General features: G+C 36.0%; 1 protein-coding gene across 2 annotated transcripts in view; it reads right to left on the bottom strand.

The window, feature by feature from the left end:
• Nucleotides 1-9791: 9791 nt before the first annotated feature.
• Scn1a (sodium voltage-gated channel alpha subunit 1) overlaps nt 9792-13618 on the bottom strand; it is a 129846-nt gene continuing 126019 nt past the window's right edge. For both annotated transcript variants that reach the window (XM_070021632.1, XM_070021642.1), the window contains exon 28: nt 9792-13068. In XM_070021632.1, coding sequence (XP_069877733.1) covers nt 11891-13068 — 1178 coding nt within the window. In that variant the 3' untranslated portion in view covers nt 9792-11890. The remainder of the gene's footprint in view (nt 13069-13618) is intronic.

Raw genomic sequence — 13618 nt, 5'->3', positions numbered from 1 at the left:
AACTTGTTGGAAATATGGATTTTAAGACTAAGTCTCAAACCCATTTACAAACAGTACTAATTGACTTTGAGAATCAATATCAACCATATTTACTTAAGAAACCAGTTTTCATGCTTTTGGCCACTGGAGGACATTGTTGCCCCATGTCTAAGACAAAAGGTTTTAGAACAGTGATTCTCAAACTGGAGCATACCTCTGAATCATCTAGAGAGCTTAGTAAGACAGAGATGGCTGGGCTTCTACCAGCACAGCTTCTAGTCAGTGAAGAGGATGGGGTAGACAAATAGGTTTCCAGGTGATGCTAATGCTGCTTTGCCAGCCACTGCTGAAGTACAATATCTATACATGGTATTTTCAAGACTATTTTTGACCAAATCTCATTACCAGGGTGGTACAATGGGCACAAATACCAATCTAGATGCTGCACTGATATTGGCTTTGTCTAGCCTAAGAAGGCTGTGTGTGAGCAAGAATATAGGATGCTGTACTTTCTGTGTAGTTGGAGCAAAGTTGTACATAGATAAGGTGTGACAATAATCTAAGACTGAAAAACCTCAATGCTTTCAGAGATGTAAATTAGCCAAGTTCCAGACAGAGCTAGAACCTCATGTTATTGGTGAAGCAAAGTTCTAAGATGAATACCTAAATATAGCAGGCTATGACACGTGTAATCCATTTCCAAATATTAATTCAGACAATTCCAAGGTGACTCTATTTGCTAGGATAATTCATAGTTTGAGCCTATTTTAGGGACCATGATGCTTCTTATGTCACATTGTCTCTAATACTGTGTTTGATTTAGACACTATAAATCTTCAGCTTAAATCTGTCTTCATTTTCATTCTGAAGCCAACCATTTTTCAGATAGTGTTGTGATAGCCGCACAGCGTCTCTCCATCTGAACAAGGACATTGTCATGCATTTGCTTTGTGGTAAGCACACTGGGAAAAGAAGGTGTATTGCCTTCATGATACTGTTTTCCTTAACTCAAGATATGTTCAAGATGTTTTAAGCACAACTTGAAATGCCCTTTCAACCTATAGAGCAAAACTGCAAAAATCAAAATGTCCTTCAATTAGTGATTGGTTGATTAAGCCTATACAACAGAACATTCTGCCCACTTAAAAAGGATGGCGTTAGATACCCTGTGCCATGTGGAAAATAAGTACAGTCAAGATTCAAGACAGAATATAACACATTATTTATAAAAACAAAGTATATATTTGCACACACATAAAACATGTCTTAACAGTTACTTGATAAAGTGTTCTAAGTGAAAAGCGGTATAAAGTAGAAGTGTATTTTCCATTGCTGTCAGTTTTCTTCTTAAGTAATAGACATGTGTAAACTTTAATGAAGTGTATAGACCTGTATCACAGACCTATAAATGCTCACCCAATTCCCAATTAAGACTGTTTAGTTTTTAAGTTTATCTTGTTATTCTGATGTGAAGAAAATGGGTTCTATATATTTTAGACAGAGTAATAATTGAAGTAGATGTTGATATTTTCCTGTGATCTCTTTGGTTTGGTGGTTAAATCATAAATGACCACTCAGACCAGCTCAGATGTCCTGCAGATGTGCCAAATACCCAACCCTCTACCCTAAGGTTTTGTTATTTCTCATAGGGCAAGAATTTTGCATAGGTCTGCATATAAGCTCATAATACTCCTGGTGTTAGCACACACTTCTTTCAGTAAATTCAAATCGTGTCTGCTGAAGAATAAGCAATTTTGTTACATTTGCTCAAGCATATTGCTGAGAAGTCTATGAGCACTTAGCAATATTATAATGAATCAAACTCTGACTCACAGGTGCTACTCAGCACATCCTGGCTTTTAAGTACTGCATTGATTAAGTACCACAATCAAGTGATGATGAGTTTCTTACATCCTTGAAACTTACAGGGTCCCTACATGGAGATAAATGTTCCAAGACTTGCCTGATCCCAGAACTCCAGAGAGAACTGGCTGCAAATTTCTCCTTTACTATTGTTAGCAAAAACTCATTAGTTGTCCAATTGACTAATTTTGTCTCAAATAAGAATTAGAGCTATATTGTAGCATAAAGTTGAGAAAGGTCCAGAGACTTAAAGCCCACCATATTGGAGTTATGCTGGTATTGCTTTGAATAGTTAAGTTCTGGTCCAAGGAGAAGGCCATGTAAATATCTAAGTTTTGATGTAGGAAATGAAGTGATATCATGTTGCAATATATACCTGGCTATATTTATGCCAAATTGTGTATATTCAATGCAAACCATACATGCATATTGATTTGAGAATGACACCACTCTTCAGACTTCTCTTTTCTTTGGGATATGTGGTCGGGTGTTTTAATCATTCTCCTTATAATTCTCATTATCCACTTCCTTACATACTTACACATCCACAATGTTACACTTATTAAAATTTCCTCTAGTATCTCACATGACTTGGGCAATCAACCAAATAACTTAATGGATGTGCTCTCTAGGGTGAAAATCATCACTTATGATGGAGGTTGATCAAATGCAGAATTTTTTGCTTTAAGAATTTTTTGTTTTCCAAGACTGTAAGAAATATTGCTGAACAAGAAATTCCTTCACCATCCTTGATGAAAGATGAACATTAATAATGCAGGTAAGAATGAGGCCAAGTAATCTTGATGAGAAAACAAGATTTAGAAGCCCTAATTCCTTTTAGAAGAATAAATTTTAAATGGCAAGTTCAATAGTTCCACCATAGCGAAGAGCAAGGTATTATATAACTCTTAAGTTGTGCAGAGTTAAAATTCACTTTATAGGCTCATATTTTGAAAATATTTGTGGATATACATACTATATCTATGAGCATGTATGTCTGCTTCTTTATAGATAAGTAATATATATGCTCTTATGCATGTAATATTTGCTCATTTAAATATTATACGTATATATATGTATATATAAAACATACAAGTTAATCTTAAATAATATAGAATAGAAAGTTAGGCAAACACTCACCAAGTTGAGTATCTTTATTTTTTGAAATTAGAAAATATTTTTTATTGTGAGAATACTGTACAGAGGAGTTATAATTACATGGGCAAGATAACGAGTACATTTCTTATCAAGCATTGTTGCCTCCTCTTTGTTTCCCCTTCCCATTTTGAAAGTAGAAAGACAGCCAGGCACTGGTGGTTCACACCTGTAATCCTAGCTACTCAGGAGGCTGAGATCTGAGGATCATGGTTCAAAGCCAGTCCAGGCAATAAAGTCCATAAGACTCTTATCTCCAACTAACCACCAGAGTACCGGAAGTGGCGCTGTGATTCAAGTGGTAGAGCGCTAGCCTTGAGCTGAAGAGCTGAGGGACAGCACCCAGGCCCAGAGTTCAAGCCTCATGACCAACAAAACAACGACAACAAAAATTAGAGAGATTAAAGAGGATCAGTCTTGTTGGAGACATTCAAGAAAAGGAAAATAATGTATCAGAAAATATGGATACAAAATCACATAAAACACTAGAAGCTTTTCCAGGTACCAATATCTAACGTACTATGAAAGAAATCAGAAAGACAATTACATTCAAAATTGTCTCAAAAAGAATAAAATTAAGAAAAGAGTAGGAGTAAATTTAACCATAGAGACTACAACAAAAACTACAAAATGCCAAGGGAAAAAACCTTAAGAAGACAATAGAAAATGGAAAGACTTCTCACGGTTGTGGATTGGTAGAATCAATATTGTAAACATATTGGAAGCAATCTGCAGATTCAATGCAACCCCCACCAAATTCAAGTGGCATTTTTCACAGAAATATAACAGTTTAAAATTGATATGGGAACATCAAGGCACTGAACAGGTAAAGCAATAGTGAATAAAAAGAGAAATGTTAAAAGTACAAAATTTTCTGTTTTCAAATTATACTTAGAGAACCATCACAAAAAAAACACCCAACCTCCCCCCACCCCCCAAACAACAAAACAAAACAAAAAACCAAAGACAGATGTAGTTAGGCAATGGAATAGACTGGCGATCCTAGAAAGAAGTCCATATAGCTGCAGTCTCCTGATTCCTAACAAGGGTGACAAAAGCATGTAGAAAAAATCTCTCCAACAAATGGTGCAAGAGAAAATGGATGTCCACACATACAAGACTGAAAGTAGATGATGTCTCTTACCCTGTACAAAAGTCAATTCAGAATGTGTTGAATAACTAAATGTAAGACAAGAAACTTTGAAAATACTAAAGAAAAATGTAGGAAAACTCCACTGGGCAGGCATAGGCAATGACTTTCTCAATGAAGACTCCAGTAACTCAGAAAATAAAAGCAAAAATGAGCCAATAAGTTTGCACCAAATGAAAAAATAGTTTGCAAAGGAAATAATTACCACAATTAAGGCAGTCTTTAGAATGGTAGAAATTCTCTGCCAATTCTTTTCATTCAACAAGTGATTAATAATCAGAATATATAGAGAACTCAAAAATTAAACGCCAAAAGGACAAAGTAACCCAATCAATACAGGGGCAAATAAACAGATATCTCTCAAAAGAGGAATGCAATAAATATATGAAAAATGTCAAACATCTTTAGCCATCTGGAAATGCAAATCAAAAGGACACTGAAATTCCATCTCATCCTCGTCAGAATAGCCGTCATCAACAAAGCAAGACTTGCCGGGCGCCGGTGGCTCACGCCTGCAATCCTAACTACTCAGGAGGCTGAGATCTGAGGATCACTGTTCAAAGCCAGCCCAGGCAGGAAAGTCTGTGAGACTCTTATCTCCAATAAACCACTAGAAAACAGGAAGTGGTGCTGTGGCTCAAGTGGCAGAGCCCTCACCTTGAGCTGAAGAACACGCACATAAAACATGTCTTAACAGTTACTTGACAAAGTGTTCTAAGTGAAAAGCAGTGTAAAGTAGAAGTGTATTTTCCATTGCTGTCAGTTTTCTTCTTAAGTAATAAACATGTGTTATTTTATGGCTCAACATAAAAAATAGAATCAAACTTTAATGAAGTGTATAGACCTGTATAGACCAAGCCTCAAGATCAACCAAAAAAAAAAAAAAGCAAGACTTGGAAAAAGTCATATTAAGTGAAGTGAAGCCAGATCTAAAGAAACATAGACTCCACAGTTTCCCTCATTTGTAATAATTAGTATAAGTCTAGGACAGTCCTAGCAGAGGATCATAATAGGTCACCAAATACACGTGACCTATGAAATGATGCTAATTGAAATGAATTCCACGATTTGGAAGCAAGAGGTCTTTTTTTTTTTTTTTTAACGTACTGTGTGAAGTTATTTCTTATTTTTTCTTTATTTTTTAACTTTTGGTTTATCCCCTGCTGTCACTGTTTTTGATTTTGGTACCCTGTGTCTTATATATATGTTTATCTGATTTGGGGAAGGAAAGGGGAAAAACAAAATGGTGAGACAAAGGACAAAGGGTGAACCAATGCAAGAGTGATACTCATAGACACTATTTTGGAAATGAACTTTATAACTTGGGAGAGGAAGTGGGAGAAAATGAGGGGCAGGGTAACAATGTTCAAAAAGAAATATACTCATTACCTTACTTATGTAACTGTAACCCCTCTGTAAATCACCTTTACAATAAAATAAAATAAAATATTAAAAAGCAAGCAATAACAAATGTTGGAAAATATTTGGAGTAAAGGAGCCCCTTATATGTGCTCATAGAATTGTAAATTCGTTCATCCACTATAGCAATCATCATGCAGGATTCTCAAAATTATGAACTGGAAATAGAAGCTAAAAATAGAGCTACCTAATCTACTTATACTACTCCTGGTTATATACATGAAAAAAATCTAAGTTCATATACACAAGAAATTTTTGCCCATGTTTATTGCAGTGCTCTTCACAATTAAAAAGATATTAACTCAACCAAGGTGCACAATAACCAATTAATGCATGAGAGAATTGCCATATACATACAACAAAATGTTCTTCAGCCAGTAAGAAGAATGAAAATGTGTCATATGCTAGAAAATGGATGGAGTTGTTGATCATCAGGTTATGTGAAATAAGCCAGGTGGAGGAAACAAGTATCATGTTTTCTTATACAAAGTCTAGATTTTAAATAAGACATGAAAGTTGAAGAGAGATTAATTGTGAAGAGAAAAGGACATAGGAGAAGGTAATGTGGAGATAAATGTGATCAAAACACATTCATGTGCAAAAATATCATACTGAACGCCATTAAAATAATAGTGAAAATAGATGAATAGCATACTCCTATGTAGCAGGGAGAATAGGCCAACAGCTGGATCTGACTTAAGCAATTTTAAAATTATGAACATTTTACTAAATTCACAGTGGTTCAAAAATACAGTTATTTACCTAAATAAGAACATAAGATTTCAGTGAACACATGATAGAATGTACAACTGCAGATCACACTTCCTGTCTTTAAGGACAAGGTATATATAGTTCTAATGTCTGAGCCTTGTGGAATATATGTATATATATACATATGTATATATATACATATTATTACATATATACATACATATATACAACCATACAAACTTAGTTGTTTGTATGTAAAAGCCAATACTTCCTAGGCATTTAGATTTTATACATCAATGAAATATAAATGTGAACCAACAATTTTTCATTAGGTCAAATAAAAGAATAAATAACTCATTTATTCTCAAATAATATTCTCAATATATTAATATATTATTCAATATGTTGAATTGAATAATGTTCTCAATAATATTCTCAGATAAATAATCCACTTATTCTCAAAATCATATGAAAAGATTTGCAAGCATATGAAAACATTGTCATACCTAGTGATCTGTGTTTCAAATGATTAGTTTTTACCCATAACACCTGGATCTCTGCTTAGACAGCCAAGAATCCATCTACTATTATAATCTGGAGTCATCAGAATGTAGATACAGATCTCTAAGCTACATCAACTTACCTTCAAATCCTGTGTCCTTAAGCATTATCTTACAAATATCTCCTAAAATGTCCTTATTTTAGCAGATAGGAATTATTGTGAAATCAATATAATAAATCACATGACTCCATAAATAGGACTTCCAGGATATTAGAATAGCTAGCATCTACTATGTGATGAAATAATTAGAGATAGTAGATCTAAATTTGAAAGTAGAAATCTAGTACATAAGAAGAGATGGTAATATAAACTCACATATATAGGTATTTCCACAGTACAATGGCAACAAATAATTCTCGTCTCCCTCAAATAAGTGTATCTATATTTCTATGTGTGTCTCTGTTTCTACAAATATCTTTATATTCATACATGAGCTCTGTAATGCATTTTGCTTTGAACCTGTTGGAGACTTAGTTGCTGACATTATTGCTTTGACCTCTGAATACTTGAGCATAAATTTCTCAAGAATAAGGAGGACAGTAGCCTTTAAAAACTTAAGAACATTCACATTATTAAAATACTCATGACTAATCACTTGTCCATATTCAAACGGAGTTAGCTTTTTTAGTGATATTCTTTCCTACTACTACTTTCCCTGTCTAGTGTCCCACCCAGATACATACATTGTGTTTAGTGGTCATAGCTCTTCAAACTCAAATAGCTACATTGGTCTTTCTTTGTTTACCACAACCCTGGCCTTTAAGAAGCTCAGTCTAGTTACTTTATAGGCTACCATTCATTTTCAGTAGTATTAACCAGTAGTACTGGTTATGACATTCTAAGAGGATAATAAGAAGTGATATGGTCTTTGCAATACATTTTAGCAGAGGCACATAGAGTCTACATTTGGGCCGATAGCTAATATCGTTCAAGTTTGTATGCTAAGTTTCTTCACTGTAAATTTACTTTTTTCTCAAATTTTAAAATTAAAAGTTGAGATACTTTGATATTTTGAGGCCACTGTTAAGTTTCCTTTTCCTCTTCTAGCTTATCCCCCAGAGTTTTGGCAGGTTTTAATGATTCATGAAAAAAAATCGATTTTATTATAATGGCTGCCAAATGGTGATTTTTCTAACTCTGTTATTACTTTTACATTTGTCAGTTAACATTTACAGTAAGAAAGGTTTTTTTCCTATTTATTAATGAAAGGTGTATGCATATTCTTGTAGATTTTTATTTTGTTTAATTAATTGCAATCTACTATTATCATTATTTATTTGGATGCTGAAATTGCTCCAGATATTGTTGCTGGGATTCCTTTTCAAGTTGACTTTTCTGCATCCAGTTGACATTACCTCATCATTATTTGAGCATTATTTGTTGTAGTAAAGAATATGAAAAAAATCATGCAAAAATGTGGATATTTGTATGATTATATTTTACTAATTTTTCTTAATATTTAGAAAGGTTCTCTGTTAAGTACCAGTGTGGTTGTTTAAAATGAAAACTTTATTTTTCAGCCAGTAATAATTCAGAAGGAATCATCATGTTTTAGGGTGAGGTCATCAACACATAGGTAAGTTGTAAGCAGATGGGAAAAGCTTACATCTTGCTGTTTTTTTTTCTTGCTAAGTCTCTGTTCCCCCTTCTGGCTTCCTCACTGAGAAACTACAAAGCTGAAAAGAAGTGAAGGTTTCTCGTTCCTTCAAAATGTAGGAAACTTTATTTCAGTTATGAATTTCATCATCTGGACTCTAGTCAGCTTTCCATAGCTCTGTGAGTTTACAAATCTACTGTTTATCTACAAAAGCCAATTGGATTAAGATTACTAGTTTGCCCACGGGCAATTTTGGCTTCTTAATGAGTTTCATGCTCTATTTTGTCATTTGGTATCTGCTATGCAGGGGAGAGCTGGTGGCATACTCAAGTAAGGCATAAAGAAGATTCCCATCAAGAGGAGATTTGCAAAGATTTAGTGAGGATGTGGAAAAGCTATAAGGAGTGGAATCACCTCCAGGCCAGTTAAAGGCTTATAGAAGCAAAAGGAAGAAAGCAGCCACTGTCTGCCAGCACAACTCAGCAAAACAGGAACTGTTTTGTGTTCTCTAGCTGGTATCCATCGGGGGCTTTCCACTGGCCCAAGTGAGATATGAAGGTCAAAAGTAGGGGAGACCATTGCTGTGAGGCATAAAATCATCCCCTTCCAACACATGGCAGGCTGCAGAAGTATGGAGAAAAGTTCTGGAGGAGCAAAGTAGTCCAATCATGTTTAGTAACTGATTTTTTTTTTTTTTTTGGGGTCCGGTCATGGGGCCTGAACTCTGTGCCTGGGCGCTGTCGCTCAGCTCTTCAGCTCAAGGCTAGCACTCTACCACTAGAGCCAGAGCGCCACTTCTGGCTTTTTTCTTTTTTACTTATGTGGTGCTGAGGAATCGAACCCAGGGCCTCGAGCATGCAAGGTAAGCGCTCTACCACTGAGCCACCTTCCCAGCCCAATTGTTCTTTTTTTTTTTTTTTTTTTTTTTTTGTCGGTCGTGGGGCTTGAACTCTGGGCCTGGGCGCTGTCCCTCAGCTCTTCAGCTCAAGGCGAGCGCTCTACCACTTGAGCTATAGCGCCACTTAGTAACTGAATTTTTTAAATAAAGATTTAAAGCCTTTTTTTGTAACTCAGGTGGCCGTCCCCATTGTATGGTTTCTATCCTTCTAGAAACCATAGCTTGTTTCTGAGAGTCCAAGAGGAGCAGTTGCATTTCTACATCAAAGTTTCTTGTCAGTTCCATAGAGAGATGAAAGAGATAAGGTGTGTGTGTGTGTGTATGTGTGTGTGTGTGTGTGTGTGTGTGTGTGTGTGTGTGTGTGTTGGACCCCTTCTTCCCCAATATATAAAAGGAAAATATCTTCATCTTGTTATAAAATATTGCTCACAAAAAGTAAATGGGCAAACAATAAAATAAAAATGTAATCTTTATTAGTTTTGCACATTTTTAATGTTGGTTATCATTATTTAGGGTAATAGCATTTTCCAGCATGCAGTTCATGAATACAATTTATTTCAATAATTTTAAGAAAAAGAGGAGCCTATGGCTTGCTTTTGTAAGAAACATAAAATATTCTGATATAATTTACTATATAAGTTTGCTATTCTCTATTTTTGTGGGGGGAAAAACATGTGAAGCTTGCATTTATATTTAGAACAATCTAGAGAAGCATAACTCCAAAGAAATGAGAAAAGCACAAGTTGGGGGAAAAAAGTCAAAAGTGAAAATTAAGCCCTATTGTCATAAGCTAGCACAGGCATTCAAATAAAATTTTATACCCTTTTCCAATCGCAAAGCATAAATTTGGATGTGAGTTATGAACCTATTTTGCCCCTTAAAGTAATAGAACAATCTAAAATTAGCAAATATAATACAAAAGCAGAAATCTACAACTACCCAGTCTTGTTTTACATTTCTTATTTAGCAAATATCTTCCATGAAAAAAGTATTATGGACAGAAAGTAAGAAAAGTGATTGTGATATCCAACCTGAAGATAATTTCCTCTTCGTGTCTATGTACATAATGCTGAAAAATAAAATAAAATGACTTTTTTACAGTATTTATATTTGCTTATAAAATTCTAAACACATTTTAAAACATGATAAGCAATGTGTGTGCGTGCAAGTGTGCATGAGTGTGTGTGTATTATTTTAAACATGTCTGTACAGTCTGGCTATATACCATATGCTATCCACTTCAAATTTCAAAATAACCAAAAATTTGTTAAAGTGCTATGAACTATTGCTTGATGATTTCAAAGAAATGAAATCTGTGGAACAATTTCCTTGACTTTACCACTGAAATATGAGACTGTGAGCAGTGGAGAAACCAGATATAGCAGCAGGGTAGTATCAACATGCATTGACAGCATCCAGACTATCTACAATGGTACATAACACATTACATTACCTGTATAAAGCTTGCACTCTACAGTTCTTGTGGTACATATTTGATGCAATAAATACTGTGCTTAAGTCATTATTTGTTTGCTCAAACATGCACCACAGGGTAAAATGACTATTTACATCATAAATAGCATTTCATTAACATATACAGTGTCAACCTTGCTGAGAGCTGAAGATGGCTAAACAAAGTGCAGGATTAAGCAGAATTTTTTTTAAAATAAAGGGTTCTTTTGGTCAATTTTGTCTTCTAGAGGTGGGGAGGGGGCAGAGGGAATAAGAGTCATTATTTAAATATTTTTTTCAGACAATAAACAGAAATATAACATGACATTTGAATGCAGTTTGCACCTAAGACAATGACCATCTCCAAAACAATCTACTTGGCCTAGGGGTTTAATTTGACATAACAAGGCCAGTGGAACACCTCCAACCATCACTCATGACCCTCTCCCAGAAGCATAGACTGTTTAAGACTGTCCTCGCTTTCTTGGGACTTTTGTTCATGCATGTTCTCCAAGTGTAGCATGCTTTCATGCAAACCACATCTTTGGGTAGATGGGAGAGCCATGTGAGTTCCCTCGCCTGCAGGTTTCATACTAGTAAAGGGGGACCTTTACCCTAGTTCCCAACAGAAACCCTGTTTACAAAAATAGTTACATGTAACAAACAACATATGGATTAAAAAAAAAAGATGAATCCGCTAACAGAGTTTGTAAAAATGTGACAAATGTGGCAGTTGAAATGCAAACAGTGGATACAATTATGACACTAAAGTGTTTCATATTGAACAACCCTCGATGATAGGTTTGCTTCCTTTTAAACTGGTTCCTACAGTCTGAGTAGCCAGTTGGTTCTTGTCTTCAGCAGTATCAGCTGGTAGTGTGAACAGTAACCTCCTGTCCAGGCCATCTCCCTTTTATACAGAGTCATACACAGTTTGCCGACAAGGAGTCACTGTCTTATTGTAGGCACTGACCTTAAAGTAGATTTGTGTAAAAACAGTCAGTTTGGCATTGACCTCCAAGAGGAGTCCTGTTGACAAAAATACATCACCTTCACAGGCTGTAAACAATTTGTCATCTAATTTTTTTTTCTAGTTAGTGTTGTTTATTTCCCTTTGGCTTTCTCATCTTTCCCTTCTTGCTCATGTTTTTCTACAATTGGCTTTGTCACCCGATCATAGGAGGGTGGACAGGCTGCAGTGGACATGGTCAGATCAGTTTTTTCTGTCATAGAGTTTTCATTTATTCTGTCAATTATCAAGTCTTCTTTAACAAGAAGATTTGCTCCTCCTTTGAGTTTGTTCTTGTTATAGGTAAAGGAAGCTTGTTTTACAGTTCGTTTCAAGAGGTGACGCCTATAAGCGCGCTGAATAATGACAGCAGACACTTCCTCTTGTTTTCGTTTTAAAGTAGTAGTGATTGGCTGATAGGAGACCTTGGAAGGATTGGAAGCCATGAACCTCTCCTCCATCTGTATTCGAAGGGCGTCCATCTCTCCACTCTCCCCCAGAACGCGCTTTGTAAATGCAAATAAGATATCCAGACAGTGGATCCGGTCTCCACTCACCATGGGCAAATCCATAGCAATGAGTTGGAGTTTATTTGGTTGTGGCAGATTGAGAGGTGGTTCAAGAGCGGCTGCAAACTGGGATAGTTTTTCAAATTCCATGAACTGAGTTGCATCGGGATCGAACTTCTCCCAAACTTCATAGAACATCTCAAAGTCATCCTCGCTCAGGGGCTCTGCGCTTTCTTCCGTGGCCACGCTGAAGTTCTCCAGGATGACAGCGATGTACATGTTCACCACCACCAGGAAGGAGATGATGATGTAGCTGACAAAAAAGAAAATCCCAACGGATGGGTTCCCGCAGTCTCCCTTCACTGAGCTTCCTGGGTTAATTTTACCAGGGTCACAGTCTGGGGGACCACTGTTAAGAATCGGGGCTAGCAACCCATCCCAGCCCGCAGACGTGGTAATTTGGAACAGGCAAATCATGCTGTTGCCAAATGTCTCAAAGTTGAACATGTCATCGATTCCAACTTCCCTTTTCACGTAGGCGAAGTTGGACATCCCGAAGATGGCGTAGATGAACATGACAAGGAAGAGCAGGAGGCCGATGTTGAACAAGGCAGGAAGGGACATCATCAGAGCGAAGAGCAGCGTGCGGATCCCCTTGGCCCCTTTGATGAGACGAAGGATTCGGCCAATCCGGGCAAGGCGGATCACTCGGAACAGGGTGGGGGACACGAAGTATTTTTCTATCAACTCAGCTAGAAACATACCTATGGATAAACAATGAGAATACCAACTAGTGAAGCAGTTATTCATCAAAAATTCTTTAATACAAAATTCAGAGTACCTAGATTCAATTGTAAATATGGCACTTACATAATGCAATCATGTCGCGCTATCTACAAGATACTGCTACTAGGATGTGAAAATCTACAGACGCTGTGCTCCTTATATAATTTGGCATAGTATTCAGGTATAACCTGCATTCTCATATGTACTTTAAATCATATCTAAGCTACTTACAATTATGTCAATGTACAAATTGTGTGAATAGTTGTGATATGCTTACTGTAAAGGTAATAAAGGCAAGAAAAAGAATATAAATCTTCAGTACAGATACAAGATATTTTCCAAATATTATTCTGTGATTTAGTTAAATTTATGCATGCAGAATACATGGATGAAAAACACAGATACAGAGGACTGAATGCATGTAGAATTGTATAGAATATATATTAAAATAGATCTTTTTGACATTCAGCAATACATAAAAATATTATAACTGATCTGGGTGCTGGTGGCTCACGCCTGTAATCCTAG

The sequence above is a fragment of the Dipodomys merriami genome, unplaced genomic scaffold, assembly GCF_024711535.1.
Source record: "Dipodomys merriami isolate MVZ:Mamm:240054 unplaced genomic scaffold, mDipMer1.0.p SCAF_1, whole genome shotgun sequence".
Classification (NCBI taxonomy): Eukaryota; Metazoa; Chordata; class Mammalia; order Rodentia; family Heteromyidae; genus Dipodomys; species Dipodomys merriami.
Note: the sequence above shows the minus strand (reverse complement) of the source record. Positions and strands in the feature narration are given on the sequence as shown.